General features: G+C 39.5%; 1 protein-coding gene across 1 annotated transcript; it reads left to right on the forward strand.

Annotated features, from left to right (window-relative positions):
• HAAO (3-hydroxyanthranilate 3,4-dioxygenase) lies at positions 1-23,744 on the forward strand. The gene is made up of 10 exons (XM_072409781.1): positions 1-209; positions 2,981-3,059; positions 6,902-6,985; positions 10,194-10,300; positions 12,026-12,115; positions 12,857-12,900; positions 18,705-18,847; positions 19,301-19,369; positions 20,482-20,564; positions 23,383-23,744. Exons 1-10 carry the CDS (start codon positions 127-129, stop codon positions 23,459-23,461), a joined length of 861 nt encoding a protein of 286 aa, XP_072265882.1. The 5' UTR covers positions 1-126; the 3' UTR covers positions 23,462-23,744.
• Positions 23,745-25,079: the final 1,335 nt, after the last annotated feature.

Consider the following 25,079-nt stretch of genomic DNA (forward strand, 5'->3'; position numbering starts at 1 on the left):
CCTTTGCCTCTTGTGACCTTTGTTCAGTAAACAAGCAGTGGTCTTTAAAATGCAAGGATTAGGGAAAACATTCCAATTTGATTCTATACCGACTGTATACAACTATAAGGTGCTCTGTCCGCTGTCATGGAGGTGCAGCCAATCAATGTAAACAAATGGATAGAGGAGAACAAAGCTAATTTCATACCTCCGGTGTGCAACAAGCTCATGTAAGTACATGAAATATAATATAACTGTGTGATCATTAAACATGGAGGTGTGCAGAAAAAATGTGTTGTGTACAAAAAAATGGTTATGATTCTCAGTTATTTGGAAGGGGGGTATCATCAGCCTATGATTTATGGCTCTGATAGTGTAATGTGATTCTAGCTTGGGACTATTTGCACTGTGTGTGTGAATATGAATGCATTTGTAGCCATTTTATGAACTAATTAGCACTAATTAGTTTTAATACTAATTATTGCATGCCTTGGCACCACTTTTATATATTGTATTGTTTTGTATTGTACATTTTGCATTGTACACACCTGTGTGTTTTTATACATTTTTCTTTTAGCACTTTGTCTCATTGTTAATAAAGTAAATATTCCTTGCATCAGATGAACACTAAAATGCACAATACATATAACACCATTCTTTGTTATAGAGACATGGGGTTTAAATAGTTGCATCAAATGCAGAAAGATTTTGTTACATTTACAATTACATTGCCATTCTGCACAGTATTATGTAACATACCTGGGATGGATGTCAAGGTTGATTGCCTGCATAGTGTACCAAGGACAGAAGAGTTCATTTACACCAAATCTCAGGGCCTTTGCTTTTATGGAATACTGCAAAAGCCTGGCATGAAAGGACCAGAGTACAATACTTATTGGTTTTGCATGGGCATACCTGTATGTTCTGCAAAGACAAGGGGCACTGACAAGCTATCTATATCAGTGGGCCCCAATCATTTGGAGCTTGCAGACCACTAATGTCACGAACTCCGGACCGTGATTGCGCGGGGAGCTTTGTGACATTATGATGCCAGAACCCACTCACCCTCCTATCGCAGGCTCAGACCTGAGTGGGTGGGTTGTGTCTCTGGACTGAGCCTGCGATGTGTACAGCAGACATGGTCCGCGGCTCTGGCCAGTGCGCCCCCCCAAGTTTGGGGATGGGCAGGCCAGAGCTGCGGCCCACCTGTCAGATGGCAAGGGTTTCGGGGACCCCTGATCTATATGATAGTATTGGGGTGACAACTCCTCTTTATTGAGACATCGGAGGTTTGTTAGACCCCTGGTGGCTCCCCTGCCTTCTACTCAAAGTGCTCAGAGCTCTTCCAGGTTCAGTACATAGTGGGAAGATCGGTGATGAGATTATTGCAGATCCTCTTCCTGCAGGTTGTTCTGAGTTTCTTTGCAGTAGAGGAAATGAAAACTAAGGAAAAGGAAAGGATGGATTATATGGGACAAATGTGTATCCTCATGGCCATACAGATATCACAGATCAGGATACCAAAAGACAAATACAGATCCTCAGACGCCACATTGACACTAATATTCCTTTATTTCTTATATATGAAAAGAAGTATTGCAATGTATTAACATGCACCAATACAAGTCTGCTATGTATGCACTGTGAACTGGCACTAATAGGTATTTTCCTGTACAACACTTTTCAAAATATGGTTAAATGACCACATATGGTAAAAGGCAAAGTTTTCATTTAAAACAGTATTTATATAGCCCCAACATATAATTCAGTACTGTACGTTAAATAGGGGTTTCAAATGACAGAGATACAGACAGTGACACAGGAACAGGAGAAGACTCTGCCCAAAGAGCTTACAATCTAGGAGGTGGGGGAAGTAACACACAATAGGAGGGGAGATATGTAACCGTGGGAAGTAGTGAGTGTTTTATGAGACAGAAGAAGACAGGTAGGCAAGTTTGAAAAGATGGGTTTTGAGTGTTCTTTTAAATAAGCAGAAAGTAGGAGCAAGGTAAATAGGACGAGGAAGGCCATTCCAGAGAGTTGGGGCAGCTCTAGAAAAGTTTTCGAGCCGTGCGGGTGATGAGGTTATGAGTGAGGAAGTCATTAGTAGGTCATTGGAGGAGCGGAGAGAGCGGCAGGGGGAGTATTTTTCTATCAGGACAGAAAGGTAAGTAGGACAAGAACTGTGGAGGGATTTGAAGGCAAAGCACAGGAGCTTGAATTTGATTCTAAGGTGAAATGGAAGCCAATGAAGAGAACTACAAAGAGATGCAGCAGAAGAGGAGCGGTGGGAAGGATGGATGAGTCTGGCTGCAGCATTCATAATAGATTGTACCGGAGAGAGTCGGCTTAGTGGAATACCAGAGAGGAGGAGGTTACAGTAGGGCTACAGGCCAGATTTTGGAGATGTTGCATAGGGGAAAGTGACAGGACCTGGAAATGTTCTGAATATGGGGGGTAAATAAGAGGGCAGATTTCACAGATCAAGATACCAAAGGACAGATACAATAAATCAAAGCCTCAGACGCCATATATTTCTTAAATATGAAAAGAAGCAGTGTAATGTATTTAAGCAAGACATTGCAGGGTGCATCCATAACAAGCACCAACACACCTCTGCTATGCATGCACTCTGATGCATGCGGAATCATAAAGATGGACCGATCTTACCATTGATACACAAAATATAATATATAATATAATACTTAATAATTAGAATATATATTATTATTTTCTGTATCAATATTATGAATTTGTTTTTTTCCATGCTGTACAGGTCGGGTGCAGTTTTTTCTCATCATCCTGTATATTATTCACACCTAATATACCTGAGAATCTCCACATGTAATTTGGGTATAATCACAATAAGGATAAAACATTGGCAATGGAATATATCACTGTATACTAATAATGAGCTGCCGAGGATAGAAGGAACATTGCTAATTAGAGGAGAATTCCTCAGGTCGTATTTTTGTATTAATATTTTATATTTGTTTTGAAGGCATAATAATCAGTTGAAGGTAATGTTTGTCGGAGGCCCAAACCAAAGGAAAGATTATCATATTGAGGAGGGAGAAGAGGTATCATTGTCTTATTACTTCTATAATAACTTCTTATTATTTTGTTGCATGAAATGTTATTTTTTTGCTTTAAAGGGAAATTACAATCAATTGTATTCTACTTGTTTTTAACTGTAAACTTTGTAAAGATTTTGGTTTTAAGACATTTTACATGAAGTGGATTCCCAGAGATCTACGAGGTAGCTAAACCAACAGCACAGCAAAGGAAGTGTCTGACTGAAAACTCAGTCTAAGGCTAGTTACACACGTTAGATGATTATCCGATTATTGCTTCAGGGCTAGTATCGGAGGAGAATCTGACGTGTGTACAGCAGCCTCCTGACCTAATCTATAGATCCGTTCTTGTGGATGCATGAACAACTGCAATGAAAGTGAAGGGGAGTGAAGGCAGCGGGGTGCCACTCTGTCATTTTCCCCCTCCCCTCTCTATAGAATAGAATGGTGCTGTATGTACAGCGCTCCTTCATGCATTTTTCAGTCCTTTGTCATTGGAAAGGATTGTGAAAGATCCTTTCCAACGACAAAAGTCTAATGTGTGCATGTAGCCTAAGGCAGCCAGTCAAGTTAAAGGAATCTCTAGGGAAAGATAGGAAAAAGGAAGGAAAAGAGAAGAAAGAAAAGAAGGAACAATTGCAATGGCTCATTCTTTGCCACTTCTCTTTCCCATCCTTCTCAATAGAGGAATACCAAAAACATCTTGGAGTCTATTTATAAGGCGGTGAATTTGACATTCCCTGAAATATTCCCTGATGGAGAAGCAATCACTGCCATCAAAACACACTGGACCTTGAAGATTCTCCACCAGTGAATAGCAGATCCACTGCTTTATAAATCAACCCCCTTGAGTGAAAAGGGTGCACACTAAACATTTTTACTAACATGCTATAAATGGGCTATACATATATATTCTGGGCTTCCTCCATAGCTGTTGCCGCTGTAAGATATATCGCTCAGTCCTGCTCTCGGGGTGAGGACCGCATAAATTATGCCTGTAATTCATTCGCAGGCTTTATTCATAAATACATTGTTACAATATTATGGTTACAATGTATTTTAATTATTTTTTCACACGCATACCTAGTGATTGATCCAACATTGTTCCAATGATTAAAGTACTAATGGGATAAATGACAAATATTATATATTATAATGGTTTGAGATTATACAGGATGAGCATACGGTTGCTTCCCAGGCATATATGGGCTGATATAATGTGATCAACATCAGGACGTGTGTGAATTCCCTGGGCAATTTGCAGATCGGTTCCCTCTGGTGGTGATGAGTTTATATTGGTGCAGTAAGGTACTGGTGGGGGGCCAGTGCTCGGCAAGGGAGGTCCTGATCCATGGGACCCCTACTACTTCACTTTTGTTTGTATTCCCCACAGCTTTTAAACCTATATTGTTTATGATCCATATAAGGGATTGGAAGTTATTGGTAGCACATGAAGTGGCTCGGGCCTTTGGCCTGCAGCTGTAATGGCTGAGATCCTATTCCACTGACCAGCAGAGCTGAAAACTTTTAGGTGAATTCAGTTCAAGCAGTGAAATAAATGCAGAAGTGCAGATTAATAATTAACAAAAACAGGGTAAGACAAGCATAAAAATTTTTATATTTTGGGCCTGATAATTTATACATTTGGATAATTAGGTTTGTCCTGAAGCCGGAGTTCAGGAAAATAAAAATGAAGAATAATCAAATAATTTAATTATATATTAAACAGTAGATTAAGATGGGAAATTTCATTTGCTCTGATTAAGCAGCTTTGGTTCAGCTAAAAGATTCTTATGTGCTAATATTGAACAGGCAGGATTAAAGGGCAATACAAGGAGACAAGTTCAACAAGTGAGCTGAAAGCACTCTCCATGAAATGCGTAGTGTGGCCATCCCCAGGGAAATGCCCCTAATTTCTTTCCTTTCGAACGCTAATGGCCATTTTAGACTTGCAGTGGCAAAGCACTCAGTGAGACTAAATACACACGCGCAATACTTGTCGTTGGAAAGGATCTTTCAAGATCCTTTCCAACAACAAACAACTGAACGACGCATGTAGTGCTGTACATACAGCGCCATTCTGCTCTATGTAAAGGGGAGGGGGAGAATGATGGAGCGACACCGCGCTGCAATTTTTCCTCTTCAGTTGCATTCTGCAAATGACCAGGATGGTCATTTGGACGATTGACGAGCGCTGTAAACAAGCAAGATTCTTGTCCGATATCAGGCCTGAGCTGATTATCGGACCAGAACCATTGCACGTGTGTACGTAGCTGAAGTCATGCCCAGGTGGATAGCAAACTGTTGTTATGCCCCCAGGAGCAGCAAACCACTGAAGGTAAATGCATCTGCATGTATTGCATGTTGCAAATTTTATTCCAGAGGAGGAAAAGCAAACACATTGCGAGAAGCAACATATCGCTTCCATGAACTGTTCTGCAACCCCTCCATAATGCAACCACAACTGCATGCACAAAAGGGTTCATATTCCTATTCAGTTGAATGGGAGCAAGTGGGAGCAAGGTTAAGCCTCTGGTAATCCGCTGTGGTCAACTGAAAGTCTGAAATAGCCCTTACACTGCCATGACTGCTTACATGGATCTTCATTTTTCGAGGTGGTTTAAAGCCAAACCTCAACCAAACTATTTTTTTTTGTTTTTATATAAAAAAAGAAAAGATTTAGGGCCTCTGTCAGGTTTCTTTTACCACTTGTGTCTGTATTGGAGAGGTTTTCCTTCAAACATTGTCGAGGTAAGAAGTAATGATAAATCCCTTAAACAGGGATGCAACCAAAAAGCAAAATCACATTTTCAGTTGTGCAGGTAATGGTCTGTACCAGTGAGCTCCACACAACTCATTTCCTGTACAGGAAGGACAGGGAAAGGGTGACAAAAAAGTTTAACTTTTGTTGTAACTGCTTTATAGTATTACATAGTTTGTCCCAACTTCCCAACTGCACTATACCTTTTGTTAGACAGCTTGATCTAACTGTAAATTTGGGCTAAAATATTAATCAATGAATGGTTAGAGGATGGGGTTGATGTGGCAGCATCTGGCCAATGTTGTTGCCTTCACTATAGGGCAATGGAACTGCAGACATTGCATTTTTTCCAGTTTGCAGTGTAGAAGCAAGCATGGCACGGTGATAACGCTAACACAGGATTGGTAGACTGTGGTTAGCATTGTCAGCCAAACTAACAAAGTGACCGAAAGAAACTGGCATTTCACTTTTAAAAAAATAATAAATCAAAAAACAGAATTAATATGAAATTTATTAAAACCAATTCATATTTATATTGTATAGAAATCTTAAAATTTATATTTTGGTCTTCTTTTTTAATATAGTACGTTCTCTTTTAGATGTACAGTTAGGTTAATTGGCTTTCCCTCAAAATTGGTGTGGTAAAGACATATGTCTATGGTAGGGACAGTGCTAAATAAATACTGGATAATAATATTAATGGTTAGTTTGCATGCAGCATGCTGACCAGAACTACAGGATGCTTTTCAGACTGTTTGTAGTTCTCTTATCAATTATTCAGGTAACCCACTGCCCCAGCCATGTTCTGCTGATTGAGGAACTTTTACTAACCTTTGGAGGAACCCTGGAGCTTTTCAAACCTATAGTTGAGAATATTGGTTTGACCAAAGACAACATTTTATGTGCTGGTGATCCCCTCGTGTGTATTATAAAATATACTAAGTCATCTTGTACTTATGTATTCTTTTTGTGGAAGAACAAGAAAGTACAAGAAAGTACTAGGAAGTACAAGAAGTTCTCTAACACTGTTTTTAGAACGAAACTGAAACTCAGAAGTTAGTGTAATCTTTCATTTTTCTGTTTCTAGTTATTTTACCAGGTGCAAGGAGACATGTGTCTGAAGATCATAGAGGACGGGGAACACAAAGACATCCACATACGAGAAGGAGAGGTACAGCAGGCTAGCAGCAAAAATGTTTTAGATCATTAACAGGAAATATGTTATAGTTAAAGGTAAACCCTATCCTCAAATAAAAAATAAATATAGGACCACAGTGGTTTGTATAACAACCAAAAAAAAAACAATGAGAACTGGCTATTATATAACCAATCTACCTATTAATATATTCTATTCCAGCAGTTGCCAACCAAAGAAAATTTGGGTGGTCTGCGGCTCTGGCCGGTGCGCCCTAAAGTGGGGTCAGGAGGAGGACCCCGCTGGGGGGGCACACCGGCCAGAACAGCCGACTATGTCCCCTGAACAGATTGCAGGCTCGAGGAAGTGGGCGGGTTCTGGCATTAAATGTCACTATGGGCAAAGTTTCCTCCCCTTTGAGTGACTCCTGCCTCCCTGCACATGCGCGGTCTGGAGCCGGTAAATTTAGGGGTCCGTGGATTCGAAAAGTTTGGCAACCACTGATCTATTCCATATATATATAGTGAGATGGGGAGCATAGATCCACATTCATGATAACATACATTACAACCCATATTTTAATGACAATTACTGCATTAGGCCTGGCTGACATTCAAGATTCCCATCATGCTTTTCAAATCAGATTGAATTTTAAATTAGATTATGAGTGAAAATGACCAGGATAGAATGAATGAGCAGTGGTAACTACACTGAATCCCTTTTTCTGCCTCCCATGTCTGTCTTTGTAAAAGCCTCTTGATGTGGCAGTGGCTAAAAAAATAGTTTCAGGGAGTTCCATTCAGGCAGAGGTCAGCCTGAGCCAAACCAATGACTGTCTGCAGTAATCAGTTTACTGTAACTATATATTTTGTACTGGATGACTTTTCCTGTCTTTAAAAACCCATTTTCAGCAAAAAAAAAAAAAATTGAACATAAATACCCTCTACCTCTGCTAACAGCAATTAAGATTAAACAGATCTCTAATTTTCCTTAATTATATCAAATTTCCCTTGGTAAGACGAATGCTGTTTTGGCGTCTCTCCCTTATGCGGCTTTGAAAAAAGCTGCAGACTAATGCGTCCCTCAACGATCCAACTTTCTGGAGAAATTAATGGAATGAGGGCAAGGAGACATTTCACTATTTCACTCAAGGTTTTCTGGAAGTTTCCTACTCTTTGAAACTTACTGTATGGAATTTAAAGCTCAACTCCAAGTAAACATCTAAACCGGTGGATAAAATAATATATAATGAGGGGCAAATAAACTAATTAGCAGTTTGTATTCTGCTCACCAAGGCATGTTCCTTGCTAGCACATGAGCCCTACAGATTGCCTTCTTGTGCTGCTTTTCCTTCTCACAATCTGTGTACTGCTATACAGTGGATTGCAAAAGGTTGACAGCAAGTCCAGAAAAGAAAACTTTACCTACAGTCTTATACAGGTAGTCCCCAGGTTACATATGAAAAAGGGACTGTAGGTTTGTTCTTAAGTTGAATTTGTATGTAAGTCGGAACAGGTACATTATTTTAATAAATGCAATTAGGACAGATGTTTGTCTCAACATATTATTAAGCAGTGTGGTGTCAGTTACTGTATAAAATCCTCACTGTGAGTTAATCACAAACAAAGCAAAAAATTAAAGCAGGAAAAAAAAAACTTATGGAGCCTAGACATTCATTAACTTCTGGAGTAAGCTGTGCTTTGTTATGCAAAAAGAGACAACTGCAGAGTTTGTGTTGGTTATTAAAGAGTTACAAGATGTTGCAGAACAGACTCTGCAAGTCATGTGAACCGCCCTCTCCGCTCATCAAGCCTTTGTCCTGCACACAATCGAGCAGGGAAGCCCTGTTCATATCTAGGAGTTGTTTGTATGTCGGATGTTCCTAACTCTTGGATAGGGATGAGCAAGAATGCCTCTGGCATTCTCGCAAAAATTTCCTCGAACTTCCAATAGGTCTGCAAAATTTCGGCAAACAGATTTCGTGAAACCATCAAAAGATTGAGGAAATCATTAGGATCCTCGGCACTCGAGGGTAATTACCTCTACTGCCCAGGGATCGCAGTGGAACTGCAGATGAACTCTCAACGGGGAAACTCTACTGAGAGTTCATCTGCAGTTCCTCTGCAATCCCTAGGCACTAGAGGTTAATTCACCTATAGTGCCTCGGGATCGCAGTGGATTCTCAGGGCTGCAATCGTTCATGACAGTTCTCCAGAGCAGATAAGAATGATTATTGCAGAAGGGGCATTCCCTGTTCTTTTCTGGAATAATGCCCTACGCAATTAAACGTTTTTAAAAGTGGAACTTCCTAAATAGGAATGTGGATCTACAACTAAGGGGGAATGCATGGCTCGGCCCACTTAGGGTGCACCACCATGGCATGGATTATTTACAGTGTATTGGTGCAGAGAGGCAGCACTAACGTCATCATGTCAGCATTGCATTTTCATTAGTAAAACCCAGCACAGAGAAGAAAGCCAACAAAGATAAAGAGATCCCTGCAGCATAGGGCATATAAACGTTTTACAGACGTCTGATGGACATCAGATGAGTGAATACAATCTTTCTTGATCATATCCACTGACAGATGAACAAAGAGCTCTGTACACATGGTGCTGTTCTGTTCTCTGGAGAGGAGGATGAGTGAATGGCACTCCATAGGAGTGCATAGTAGTTGTTCCTGATTGGTTGTTCATCAATCTGTTATGATAGATTAATGAACAAAATTGGGGGACTGCTGAAAACATGTCAGATTTTTCTCCAAGATGAGCATGACGGTTCTTCTGAAATGAGAATCATCTGGCATGTGTAAGAAGAGATAATAAAAAATGCTACACAAAGGGATGGTTCACTGAGCGACACAGAGCCCACAATTAGCCTTTAAGCTAATTACACCCATATGGGAAAAAAAGGAAAGTTTAGAAGACTGGATCTCCTTTAAAGGTAAACTCAGTTCCATAAAGCGCACAAGCTGCATCTCAGCGGGGATAATTGTACAGTGAACAAAACACAAACATGAGTAGAGACAAAGCCAATATTGAAATGTCTTCCTGACTTGGCCTTCCCATGGACATCTGTGAGCCATTCTGCCTTTTGTGCGTTATTTATGTATTGGTAAGTTTGATTACAGAAGAAAGTATTTGTCATGTGTGAGGCCTAACTATGGCTTACAGCAGGAAGATAATGTTCTATTTGCATGAATTGTCTCCAGTCCATTCAGCAATTACACGTTCTGTCTGCACAGATGTTTCTGCTGCCTGCTCGAATTCCACATTCTCCACAAAGATTCCAAAACACCGTGGGCCTTGTGTTCGAGAGGAGGAGGTTACGTACGGAAAAAGATGGACTAAGGTAAACTATGATATAATTAGAAGTAATTTGTGCTATAGTAAATAAAATGTAAAAAAAAAATCAAAACCTCCATTCAACACCAGGTCTGGTCACCAAGATGAATATTGTCTAAGGTCATAGGCTGGAGAAAGCCAATTTTCTGTGCTTCAGGACTCAAACCTACAAGTACCCAGCACACTGTGATCCCACTACTCATGATTTAAAGGTTCCATGGCTCTCTTGCACCACCACATCTCTATTGTATCATCATGTTCCTAGTTAGGGGTTGAGCTTAAGCGACCTATCAAGTTACCAAAAATAGACATTGGTATCTTCTGCTTGGAATTGTCTTAACACTTGTGAGCAATTCAGACCAGGGGGTCAGAAAATACTCAGTGGATGATTTTAGAATAAAAAAACTATAATCATTAATTTCACATTGACAATGTCTAGGTGGCTTCTAGATGATGAGCGCAGCCATCACCATGCTGGTTTCAAAATGGACAAGCATCTAGGTGGTTTTGATGGCCATCAGTTGCTCTCCACCACCATGCTTTCGTTAGGTTGGACACGAACCAGATGCTGCTTGAACTGTGGCCCTCTGACTACAGTTAGGGGTGATTGAGGAGCACTAACTGCTCAGTTCTTGATTTCATATGTCAACCAAGATTTAGCATAAAACAAATTAGACCCAGACAGTAATCCATAACCACTCAAGGCTTTCCAATCCCTATTTTTCCTAACTGTACAGATTTGCATGTCTTAATTCCATACTGGCAGGAAAGGAGGTGAAGATTAGTTTTTCTTAAGCTGGCCACTTTTACACTGGTATATTGGTGGGCAACTAGGTAATGGTTGATATTTCCAAGACAATAATCATATATTTGGTTACCATAATGTAACCATCAAACAGTCTTGACGCCTGAATGATGCCGCCAGGCGTACCTTATCAAACCACCAACAGCAGGGAGGGATCCACCCACTATATTACATTATTGGTGGTTATAACATGGACTGGACAAAGAATGGGAAATCCATATAAGATATCCATCACTAATGCTCTTTTTTTCTAATAGATCTGTACAATAATCAGAAAAAAATAATTTTTTGAGCAGTCTATGGCCAACATAACAGAGCCCTATATAGCAGTTAGTACATGAAAGTGGTGCTAATCCTTCCTCGCTCTACCCAAAGCTTAGAAAAAAGTCTTTGCTGGACATACCCTTTTTGATATATGTTAAATGCAACAAAACCCATTGAATATGCAAACTTAGACATATAGCACACTTATGTTTCACAGTAACTAAATGTGTTACTTGCTTCTAGGAGAACATCTTCCTGGTACTGCAGCTTGACTTGGCTGTTAAAGGCAATTCAATGCACAAAAAGCTAGTACCATATAGAATTACTCTGCCTGGATAAAGATAGGCGGATGTCCCCCTAAGAGCAGTGGGCAGCACAAGACATAAAACGAATCTCATATATATCACCGGAGACCTAGGACATGCAACTTTTCTCTGACTTGGCTGGCTGACACCGGATGTAATGTGTGGATATAAGTAGCCAATTATCAGAAGGGCACAGCTATCACAATAGGAAATGTTGTATCTTCCAACAGATAAACTGATGAATCTAGGTTAAATAAACACACCAATGACGTTTTGTACACTTATAAAATGTTTATATATGGAGTTGAAAAAAGAAACTACAAATGCTTTACATAATTTATGTATTTTTTTTTAACAGATATTACGTTGACAACTCCACTGAAGTTTTGTTTGAGAGGTGGTTTTACTGTACAGATCTGGGAATACAGCTGGCTCCAGTTATTAATGAGTAGGTGAATCACCTGCTGTCCAATTTAGGAATTGCAAAGGTCGCCGTTTGTATATTTCCTATGTCTTTTAGTAGGTTAGTAAATGTTTAGTATTTTAGTAAGTTTAGTCTGCTAGAGCCATTTCTTAGTTTGTAAAACTACTCAAACCCTTGCAGAAATGAGGAATTTTGGCTATTATGTAACTTTGTATGTGTAGGCTCTGTACCAGCTGTCATGTTGGGCTGAGACATCACAATGATTAAAATGTATTTTATTACAGGACAGGAAGTCAGCTATGTCAAAAGTGTATTATGCGTTGTTCCACCTTCGGAGTTCAGATTTAGAGGTTGCCCATTGGCATAGGAAGGAGGTCAGAGTAGGGGATCAGTCCAATAGATGTTAGGGTAGGTAGAAACTTCACAAGCACAGAAGTAGAAGTCTGCCAACTTAGGAAATGTCCATATCAGTGTAGAAAGGAGGTGGAGAACAGTGCTAGTAAAGGCTGACAATATCCAGGGGTACAACAGACACCAGGGCATCATCTCTAACCTGTCTCTGATGGCAACTTTTTTGTGGCATCAGGAAAAACTCATAGACTTGGGACAGAGACCTCATCAACCAGGTGACAAGCATCTCTAATCTAAAGAGGGCCCCCAGCTATGACCCTGCCCGAAATCCAATGAGCTGATAACTTTTGCTCTCTCAATTGTTACATTTATAATTTTTCTTTATTATAAAAATAACATTATTTCTCTTTACAGATTTTTCAACTCACGGCAATATAAAACTGGAAGACCGGACCCAGGTAACAGAAATGCTAAACACTCTCATATATGGAACCAGGGATCACGTATTACATACATTACACAGAGTTAGAATAAACAGATTTATATATATATATATATATATATATATATATATATATATATATACACACATATTGTGGGGATTAGCTTCAAAGCGCACTCACTGCAGAGAGGTACTTCAGACACTTGTTCCAATTTTCCAATTTAAGGGTGCTATGCCCACTTTTATTGGCAAAAAACTCCAGCACATCAAAAAATAACCAAATTCCAGCCTTTTCTCTTGCAGGGGATCCAAGTCCTCACAACAATACGTGCAAAAAAACACAAAATTTGACCTCCTAGCTTTGGTCTATCAGACCTAAATGTGGAAGAACTACTAACAGCTTACAGGCTGCACACAGCCTTTGCAGCTGGCTCACCTGGACTCAGACTGCAACTTCCCCCCTTGTATCCAAAGACAGGTGACTTTTTAATACCAGAGGCCAGGTGCCAGAGGCCAGGTGCTTCCTAGCCATTCTAATTATCTGACCTGGAAAGGGAGCCTTGCCTGGGAATTTCTTGCAGGACACTCCAGGCCTGAATCCCAAATAAAGGGCTGCAATTCTGCAGCAATGCAATTAATTATGGCCTTCCCCAGGCCCTGTTATCCCTTTTCTAGGGGCAGATGATGCCAAATACACCCTGAATTTGGCATCGTGTCTCTGTCTGCCACAATATATATATATATATATATATATATATATATATATTACAGCTGCAAATTACTTAAATGATTTCAGTGACATTTACTGGGAGTCTCGGTAGATGAAGATTTGATCAGTGGCTCTGATTTAGTAATGAAATGCAGAACACACAGCAAGCTTTTAAACACTCAGTCTACTCTGAAAGTGGCCTCCCTCCCACTATTCACAATGAAACATAAAAACACAGAAATCCTGACTATTCCTTACAGCTGTGGCTGCTTCAGCCTCCCTGCTGGACTAAATCCCTCAGCCCCTGGTGCTGTGGCCATGCTTGCTACTTCTGTCAATGCAAGTCTTAGAGAACTCCCTAAAACAGGGGACGACAAACTCCGGCCTTTAGGCCAGATACGGTCTAGCCCGTAGTTCGTTCTGGCCTAACGCCCGCTGGCCAATCCGGCCTAATGCTCTGGAGCCGTGGGTTGCCGGTGGATCGGCCAGGGGGCATTAGGAACTACCGGAGCTGCTGGAGCTCCGAGGCCACCAAAGCTCCGGTGCTGCCCCCTTGCAGTTGCTCCACTATTTACCGCGGCCGAAGTTGATACTTCTGCCGCCGCCGTAAATATGGAAAGCTCCCTGAAGGTAAATCCCTCTCCTCCGCAATGCATACAGAGGAGAGGGATTTCACTTCAGGGGGCATTCCCTGGTGGTGGGCGGAGCCATTAGGGTAGGTCCGGCCTAGTGTGCTCCCGCTCACCCCATAAATGGCCTGATCTCTCTAGAACTGGCTGTTTGGAATGGAAGCATCATTACTGGAATGTATGCGTCCCTTAGTGTCTGATATTTCTAAAGGTACATAATACAATACCTATACTATGGAGGAGAAATGTAAATGTAATAATGATATAGAAATATATCAAAATGTTCTTCCTTGTTGAGGCACTCATGCAGTTTCTCTATAGGTGCTCATTATCCAGGTCATTATTTATTACGCTTTAGGTAGTCACAATCAACTGAACGTGTAATGTTGAAGATGTTCACCAGCTTTCCAAACTGCTTCTGCAGTTAATGAGGAGGATCCAGTGAAGTGGTTGGGAAATCCACCAAATGTCTTCAACATTACAAGAACAGTCCATTTGAATGTGACTTTTACTAGATATGGCACTCAACCATGAACTTCTGATTTCTGTAAATGGTCACAGTGGGGCAGGGCTAAGGACCCCTTATTCTCAGTTTTTTTCCATCTGTGATGGTAAACTTCCTTCTGCCCTTGGTATGATGGGGGTAAGTTCAACTAAGTCTTTTCAGCTGAGCTATGGTTGCCACCATATATATTTCTTTGTAGAATCCACTTATGAATGAGCTAGACAATACTTTTTCCAGTGGTCATAGAAATATTTAGAAAATTCCAACAGTATACCACTGATATACTGTAAAATTCACTGCCAGGATCCCAAACAATGGTAATGTAATATATTTTGATTGGTGTAGATCTTTATTGATAGATTAATCAATTCTGCATCACAAGTCTACTTTAAAATGTATGTAGATTCTCATTATAACAAATCCTGGATGTTTTGCATTCTATTATTAAATGGGAGCTACTGATCAAGTCTATGTCTCCCGAGACTCCCAGTTTGTAAATGTCACTTTCCTGAAATCATTTGAACAATTTGTTATCTTAGAACTCATTTGCATCAGCGAATCTCTCTAAAGGTTCTCTAGAAACGATGAAACCTCAATTAATGTGCCCCCTTTGTGCATTCTGAGTTCCGAACTAGTTTAGGAAAAGCATTGTGAGACTTTTCTAACTACTGGCGCCGTGCTGATACACAGATCTGGTACTGTAATATGCATTCGCTTCACAGTGTTTAAGGGAGGAATTTTCTTTTTACAATATAAGATTTTATTAGGTCAGTAAATCACAGAAACAATTATTGGGCAGAATAGGCAATAGGACCGAGATGAAACCATTGTAATAATTTTATTTCTGTTAAAATAATTGTCAGTCTGATGGTAAATCACTGAAAGGTATCAGAAAAAGAATCATGGAACAGTGAGTGATTTTGGCCTTACGTTAAGCAAAATATTACTGCAAAGGGCCACATTAGATCTACTGAGGGCCATAACTACCCAAAAAACATAATAACATTGTATAACATAAAAGTAATAAATCTGCAAATATTCCATACCAGATAAAAGCCTGGAAACATTTTTAAGGTTAGTGTTAATGGATATTCTTTCAAAAATGGTGCATTTGATATTTATAAGCAATTGCATTTGTTGACTTTTGAATAATGAACAGCATTTGATAAAAATATTTTATCTGACCTGCTTTGCATTTACATTTACTTGACTAAGGTAGAGAATATTAAAACGCTCACCCTTACAGCAATCATCCTGCCCTCACCAAACACAACCCACCGTAATAAAACACGCTATACCTTCTTTGGTATAAAATTGGCCACAGCAGCCCATTTTATTGCTAAAACCTTTAGAAATTGACAGTGCAATTTAAAAACCTTTCAAACATTTTAAAAACATTTTCCACACATTTTAAACATTTTCCAACATTTTCAAAACAGTTATAATTTATTTAAAGGTCTATGAGAGTACCCCCTCTTCTACTAACTCTTCCCAAAACTACCGTTCCCCAAAACAGGCTCTGAGCCACTACCACACTGACTCGGGAGCAGTCAGCGGGCATCTTCCTCTCCCTCCCTGCCCCCACGACAACCCAGTGTCGTGTGGGGCTCCACTTGGCAAGAACTCCATACCTTGATGGGTTCACAATCCTCAATTTTTCTGATTTTAACTCCCATGGACCAACCAAGGAACCGCCCTGCTGCCATGACTTAACCCCTTCCCCCCTGATCCGTAACCTTAGGGAGGGTGGGAAATTTTTCTTCGCTGGGTCTCTTCAGTAACTGGTCTCTCCCCCCAGCTGACCCCCCTTTATTACTGCCCTTTGACCCGCTCATCAGACCACCATCACCCCATCCCCTTCATCCAATCATTTTGAAAATAAACAAAATTAACCCTTCCTATTCCCACTTTCCCTTCTCACCCAGTCATGTGGCCCTTCGCCTATATATATATATATATATATATATATTATATACATATATATATTTATATATATATACATATATTTATTTACTTATTTTTTGCTACGGGCAATCTTTTAATTTTTGTTGGACATACTCAATCGAAAGAAACACGGTGCAGCAGAAAACAGGTCAAAGGGAACTTCCAAGAGCTCTGCTCATTAAACGTGAATGGGATTTTAGATTTCATTTTATTTTTATTTTTTTATTAGAGGAAGGCAGTATAACAAAGGTGCATAGGATACAAGAGAATCAGAAGTCACAAACAATAGTAAAAAGCAATGCAGGTCAAAATCCTTATCAAGGAAATTTAAAGTGATGGGAAAATGGGAAAAGGATAAAGTAGGTGAGTGCTACATAAAACCTTCAATAGGTAAATTGATGTAAATACCAGCTAGACATTAAAAGTTATGTGAATGTGATTTTAGACGTGATTGGGATTTTGAGGACTTACATTTAGGGCGCATTGCAAATACACTTCAAGATGACACAACACTCAGCCCATGCGCATTTACCCTCTGCAACCCAGCTGCAACTTTTTTAAAGAATGTTTGTCTGTATGTATGAGCTATTGTAGAGTCTGGGGCTGTACTCATATTAAATATTTACAAATATATAGTTTTTACATGAAATGAGTAAATGCATCATTCAATAATATTCAACTTAAAAGAAATAAAAAAACAATAAAGTACAGTGGTACCTCGGTAGAAGTCCAACTTGGTATAAGTCCTGTTTGGACACCAAAAAATTTTGCTTGGTATACAACCTTTGTGCTAGAACTTGTATGGGTCAAAATGAGTCATAACACTGCACGCTACCCTTTTTTACCTCTTTTGAGACAAAGCCACGACTGCCCATGAGCGTCACTACGTCAGTTGCTACCATTCAGTGAACAACCCGCGCTATAACTCTCTGTGAATTACATAACATCTCCACCTCCTCCCTTCTCAGCACCATCCTAGTAGGCACTCGACTCTTCTCAGCAAGGTAAAGAGAGGTTACATTTTCATTTATTTCATCCAATTGCTTTTGTATTTATGTATTTTAGTATTAAGCAGTGTTTAAATTATTTTATACATCAATGTATATGCCAATAACAATGGGATTTTTTTCATGGGAATGGAATAATTATTTTCCTTTTATTTGTTATGGGAAAAATATGTTTGGTATAAGTCCAAGGATCTGTAACGGATTAAAGACCAAGGTACCACTGTATATCTATAACAGAACCTTTTTTTTTTCATTTTGAATAAAGTTGGAAATGCATAGGCAATGCTTACAGCAGAACTTTGATAGGATCTTGCAACTGCATATTGATGGTTCTCTATTTGCTATCGATATCTGTTCCTGTAGTTTTCTCCTCAACGCAAACACTGTATAAGTATAATGTCACCTAGACCTCTGTGAATGTGAGACGTTACCCCAACATGCATATGCATTAAATATGCATAACCCTGTATAAATATAAGGTCAAATGTAAGCTGGAACAGGTACATTATTTTAGTAATTGCAATTAGGACAGATGTTTGTCTCAACATATTATTAGGCAGCAAGATGTCAGTTACTGTAATAAATCCTCACTGTGAAATAATCACAAACAAAGCAAAAAAAAAAGAAAACTTTATAAAACTTTATAGAGCCTAGACATCATTATCTTCTGGAACAGACTGTGCCTTGGTATGCAAAAAGAAACAACTGCAGAGTTTGTCTTGGTCTTTTAAGAGTTAAAAAAGTTTGCAGAAGAGATCACCCACATTCTCAGCTGTGTTTACCAAAAAACTTCTTTTGCAAGTCATGCAAACCGCCCCCTCCCCACCATCAAGCCTCTGTCCTGCACACAAGCGAGCAGGGAAGCCTGGTTCATATCTATGAGTCATCCATATGTAGGTTTGTCCTTAACTCTGGGATTACCTATACATATATATATATATATATATTGATATTAATATATAAAAACGTGAAGCAAACACATAAATGTATAGTGCAATCATTGTATCATTTGTTTTCATTTTACAGACTGGACACCACAACTTCCTTTTCCTCTCAATACTGAAAAAGTTATGGAACCATTTTCATTTCAAAGCTGGCTGGATAAACATCGTTCTGAGATAATTAAGAGAAAACACTTACCTTTATTTGCGGATCATCATGAGACAGAGGTATGCCATCTCCCCAACAAATGGAACAATTGAATGAGGGAGAATTGTACAAATAAATATTTAGGCAATGCTGGCAGGATTGTGGACGTTGTGTATGCCATGCTCATTTTCAGATTTGGAAGCTCGTTTATTTCAATGCACTTTTTACTTTACTTGCACAATGCTGGACAGACATTTCACAGAGTAGTTGGCCAGCAAATAATTGTGTGGCTATAAGTGATGGCAACAGATCATCTAACTAGGTAAGTCCAGGTGACTCATTGTGTTGTCCAGGTGAGCTCAGGTGACTCATCATAAAAAAAACAATAGTATCTTCCTGGTATCACTCTAATTGGGTTTTATGCAAGCACTGGACCCTGGTATAACAGAGCTGGGCTAACCTATCCATAAAATGAATCAACCATTGTTTTTCCAATGACATTCTACGTGAAAAACCTGTATTTTGTGTTTCAGGCTGCAATGTATGGATCAGGAGAGAGCAAACATGACGCATCAGGCACAGATACGTGGATTTGGCAATTGGTGTGTTCAACTGTAGCAAAACTGTTTTTTTTCTATAGTTTTGGATGGAGTAGGGAAGGATTTGAGGATTACAGTAGTGAAGGGTTTGAAACATTTGTCTCAAATGAGGGGAATCATATCTTTAGAATCAGCCTCACAAAAATCATCAAAACCAGTTCCAGGGAGAGTTGACTAAGGTGATTTGCCTTTGATTTTGGAGATGTTGTGTAACTTTCTTATGTATTTTTGGGACAGAAAGTGGTCATTAATTTCCCCAGTTGTACATTGTCAGCAAAAATGAACCTGGCAGAGGTTTTAACCAGCGTTACAATTGCTTAAAACCCCTCACAAACACCCCACATGCATAAAACCAGTGATATAGTTTCCAAATATGCTGAATGAAAAGCCAGGAGGGAACCCAAGCATGGAATCTTTCAAAGCCACATGACTGGCTATATTCTATTCTCCGAACTCTCTAGGCTTAACCAAGTAAAGAGAACTTAATGGGGCTTTGCTGGCTACACACCATGGTCAGAATTGGTGATGGTATGAGCCATGGTGTGCATAGTGCTGTGGTACATAACAGAAAGTGGATAGGAATGTTTGTTTTCTACTTGTATGTGAGCCCCAAAGTGTTCGCGGTATGTGAAGATGTCTGATTGGCTACATTCGGGGAAAAATTAAGCGATGTTCACACTGGCCATGAGGTTTTGGTGCAGTTACTGCTTTCTCATGCCAGTAAAATGCTGCCTCTGGGAGGGCGCTACATGTAGCTTTTCCCTGCAGTATCTCCATAGAGAATGAATGTGAACCGCTATAAATGGTACCAATACCGCTAACTGGTGCCAGCTATTTAATGTGCAGGCACGGTGCGAGTGACCAAGTGGAAGGCAAGGTGCCAGCCACTGGGAGTTGCATGGTATTGCTTGATCCCAAACCAGATCTGATCCTGCCTTACAGTTAGGGACCATGGGGGGCTAGGGAAGAAATGACCAATATCAGCACCCATTGCTGTCAGAGAGACATCTATCTGCCTGGTCATCCTTGGTTTGAGCATGGGGCTCAGGTTTATGTATTGGTATTCCCAAAGCTGTTATTTTGTATTATTATTATTATTATTAATATTATAACAGGAGGGCTCATCTGTGATAATTCTTGGTGATAAAGCTGTGCAATTATCCAATGGAGACAGTCTTCTCATCCCGGAAAAGACTCAGTAAGTACACCCATAGTATGGAGATCATTTTGATTTCTTGATGACTGAGCTTGGTCTATAAAATTAAATTAATAGTTCTTATATATTTATTTTTCCTTAATACATTCAGAGTTAACAACTAAAAATTTTATTTTTGTAATCATTTGCATTTAAATCTTTACTAGCCAGCAGGATCACTCCTTCATGAAATCTCACTGAGTCCCAAGTGCAGGCCCACCTCTTGGTTTGTCCAGGTCTACCAGTGTCAAACATACAATAATTTCTTTGCTGCACATATGGCTTCTATCCCATGATACTTTATTGAGCTTTAATTTACCTTAGATGTTCAGTTAGAATCAAAGGGAGAAGAAGCTTTATATACGCACATTGATTGAACCTAATCAGAAACAGATGTGATGACTAACAAAGCTCTCAGAATATCACCATCTGTCTGTATAACATACAAGTTATCTTTTTTAATGCTAGATCTGGTCTTATGTATTAAATAAGTGCAAAAACATACACATAACTGGCTTCCTTCCAAAATTGGCCTTAGACTGTGACTATGGTAAGGACATTAGATTGTAAGCTCCCCTGGCGGGCAGTTAGTGACATGATTACTGACTTTGTAAGCTGTCTAATATGTCTGCACTATATACAGGTGAGTGCAAGAAAGTATTTACCTAAAGCATTGTTTCTCAACTTTTTTACCATGGGGGGACCCTTAAAAATGTCACTTTCAGGTTTTAGGGAACCCCAGGAATAATTACTATATCCACAGCTCACACAACATTAGTGATGTGGTCAATAGGAAAAATCCCTCTTACATTGCTGGCCATTGGGAAGAATGTCACCCTTAAAAATAGCATTAAAAGATCTTTGGGGTCATTTGTAATGGACCTGAGAGGCAAAAATTGCTCACTAGTAAAGGAACCCATTGCAATGTTTGGAGAAACTCTGCTTGAGAAATGTTATCTAATTTAACCCATTTCCAGTTCACCTTTCACTGTACAATTGCAGGTTTGGGCAGCTTGTAAACTGCAGCAAAAAAGATTGTGCTGTGCCAGGTAAAACAGCTCCCATATATGTGTTTCTGCCATGTATATAGCTGATTTTATGGGAATCCACCTCAAATCTGGCCCTGATTTGAACAGTGAACCCCTCACGAGACATTAGTACTTTTTTGTGACAATTTGTACCTACCAAAGATGAAATTAACCACCCAAAGCATGCCAGCCTATGAAGCAAAATGTTATTGGCTGTGCTGGATGGTTATATTTCAGTGTATCCAGCAGGTGGTGCTACAAGGTTATCCTGAGATTGAAGGTAAAAAGGGATCCAGGTGGTGAAGATAGATTGGCAATAGCATTCAATGGAATGAATCAGCAGGTATCAGGTTGCATTCACTTTACTTCACCCAGCGTGTAAATCCTAAAACTTAAATTTTTTTATTTTTTCCTGTACAGTCAATGTACTGCTCACCATAATACAGATATCTTTATTATACTATTTTTCAGCATGTATTTGTTTTGTAATGTGGCTCATATATTTGAAAAGGACCATGCCATCTAAATGCATGTTGCTGGTAGTTGGTGGCCTGAGCCAAAATCGCTGCAACATCCAACTTTGCTCCATCCTCCATGTGGTCTCACTCCTCTTTCGTAGGTTTTGCTAGGGGCTTAGTCCACTCAATAACTTATTTTTGTATGTAATCTTGTAGTCTGGCTTATTAAAATTCCCAGGATGTGTTATGGTTGCCATATCTGCTCTTGCCCACCTTGTAGCCTCACAATCTTACTGTCGTATAGTATACAATTGTTGAGAAGTCTAGAAACTGCCTTATAACTGCTAGGATTTTAGGTATAACTGGAGTCCCTCCAAATATTTTTATTAGTTTTTATTTGTCCTTCCCTCTCCAACAGTGTTCATTGCTTCCTCCTTTTGCCAGAAATGATTAAAAATGATTGTTATCATTGCACACAGAGGCTGACATATGGAGGTGCAAAGTGTGATGCTGCACGAGGGATCTGCACGCTTCCCAAGCCAGTTCTGCACAATGGCCCAATGTTGAATACATCTGCACATTTGTATAGCTTAGGAGCTTTACATGTACTGTCCATTTTATAACCAATATTGCCTTATTACATGCCGTTAAAGTAAACTTTCTTTAAGGGAAATATATGGACCACTATTGCTAACGTCTTTCTAAACATGATATTAGTCTACCTGTTATGAAGACCCTCTAAACTCACTGACCCAATTGTGTTTCCTAATCTACAATTGTGTAGATTAGGAAAATCTGACTGTTCTCAAGTCTTTGTATGCATACTTGCTTTGGGTCATTGGGGCTGATTACCTAAATGAATATAGACTGTTCACATAGCAAAGTAAATTATCCCTTAAATTAATTGGCTCTGCTGACTTCACCCATCCAAACATGTGATTGAAAAGAACTTTTTTTTTTTTATAGATTTCCTTGACCATATCTGGATATTCTTTGCAAAGTAATATATTACCACATTCACTAAGCTAAGTGAAATATCCCTTGCATGGTGATAAATCACCTTGATAACTAAAATTCCTTTAGTAAATCACCACAGTTTCTCAAAGTATTAAAAATTAAAGGATTAGCTTTTGAGCCAGGCAATCAGCATTATTAGAATGAGAAGTCAGCAGTTGTGGCAGTTGTCTTTTAGGAAAGGCTTCCTTTAAACGTCATGGCATTTCACTGAGCATATGCATTGTGCTGTGAGCCTGAGTTTATAATAAGCTGAATATTTCATGCAGCATTTGTTATCCAGGATAAGTTGTAGTAACATTTTCTTAATACTTGGAACAGGTTTTTCTGGAAGAGGGAAGATGGGTGTATTGCCTTCTGTGTTTGCCAGGATCCTGCTCCAAGGGAAGGTTATAATTAATCATTTGATCACAGTGTTTTCCGAAGAGAGCAGCTGCATTTTCATCATTTCACTGAAGCCATGCAGCACACTCATGAATAAATCTGATAACTGATAATGTATTGCCTTAATATTCTTATATTGAGTATATGAAGATTAAAGAAACATTAGTTAGCTATATACAGAAGTGATAAAGTCCCAGCTGCTTCTCTAACATACTGAGCATAGAAGACGATGCAAATAATGCTCTCTGCACAGTGTTTTGTGTTATTACTATTGACTATTAAAGCCTGACTCCACTCTATTTTTATATGGTTTGTTTAGGGTGGGGATTTACTGGGATTCAATCTTGTTATCCAAACTCACATGGGATTTGTTTGCCATTATAAAACCTTAATAATTATGAAGCAATTTGCTGCAAACCCATAAAATTCACTGATGGTGATTCATTGTTTAATCAAATATTCCCAGGAATAAATTTTGCAAAAAAGTAAATGTTTGATGAATGCTTTAAACAAAACTATATCATTATGTATTAAGCAAGGCAGGGAAATTACACTATGGTATTGATGTTTCATTGGTAGGTCAACCTTCCCAAAATGCCCAGTATCTGGTATAACTACAATTGTAACCAGGGGCTTTGTATGTGATGAAACCACTCTTGGGCTCTGAGGCTTCACATGGCCCAAGCTGTAACCCACATTGCCACTGGTAAAAGGCTGCAATCTCCATTAATGTGTTGGGTATGTATGTGATGACTTTCAGCCTTCCCCTTACCACTTCCCCATGCTGTAGACCAGGCATGTCCAAAGTCTGGGCCAGGGGCCAATTGTGGCCGTGTTCAGATTTCCACCAGCCCGCAGCCTCTGTGATAAAGTCAATAATATGCAGCCCACCAGCACTGTTGACCACAGTATAAAATACACACATAAAAGTGGTATTTTATATTTCATTAGAGTTGCAATTATCATCCCGCTACTCGGCAGGCATAAGCGGCGGGACGGGAGTCCCCATGTGTGCACAGGAAATCCCCTACATCATTACAGTGGGTGTGTACTGTGCTGGACTTGCACTAACCACGTCCACTCTACATCCAAGAACGTGCTTTGCACGGAGCTTTCACTGACACCGGACTCCATACACAGGGAATCCCTCACGTCACCCTGGTCAGCGTGTGCTGTGCGGGACCGACGCTGACCACACCCACACTAACCCACAGTACGTGCTGAATGGTCCGCCCCCAGGCATTTTCACTTCATCAAATCTGGCTCTCTTTGCAAAAAGTTTAGACACCCCTGCTGTTGACTGTCTTGCTGTCCTGATGCTTCATGTTCACAATTTCTCTGTTTCTGGTGGGTAATCTGGTGGGTAGGAAGGTTTTTGAGCCAGACTATGGCATAAACCTTTGGATTTTAATAAGGCTGTTAACCAAAACCCTAAAAAATGCCTGGATTATACCAACACGATTATTTCAAATTTTATTTATTTTTTGTTCTTTTTTTATGATTATTTCTAGACATTCCTTTTATCTCAGTGAGGCAGTGTTATCAACACACATAGTAATCAACTACTGAGTTAAAATCCGTTACAGAACACATTAACTAGACACAGGTATTTGTTTAGGTGTATATAAACACAA

This window comes from Pyxicephalus adspersus, chromosome 4, assembly GCF_032062135.1.
Source record: "Pyxicephalus adspersus chromosome 4, UCB_Pads_2.0, whole genome shotgun sequence".
Taxonomy (NCBI): domain Eukaryota; kingdom Metazoa; phylum Chordata; class Amphibia; order Anura; family Pyxicephalidae; genus Pyxicephalus; species Pyxicephalus adspersus.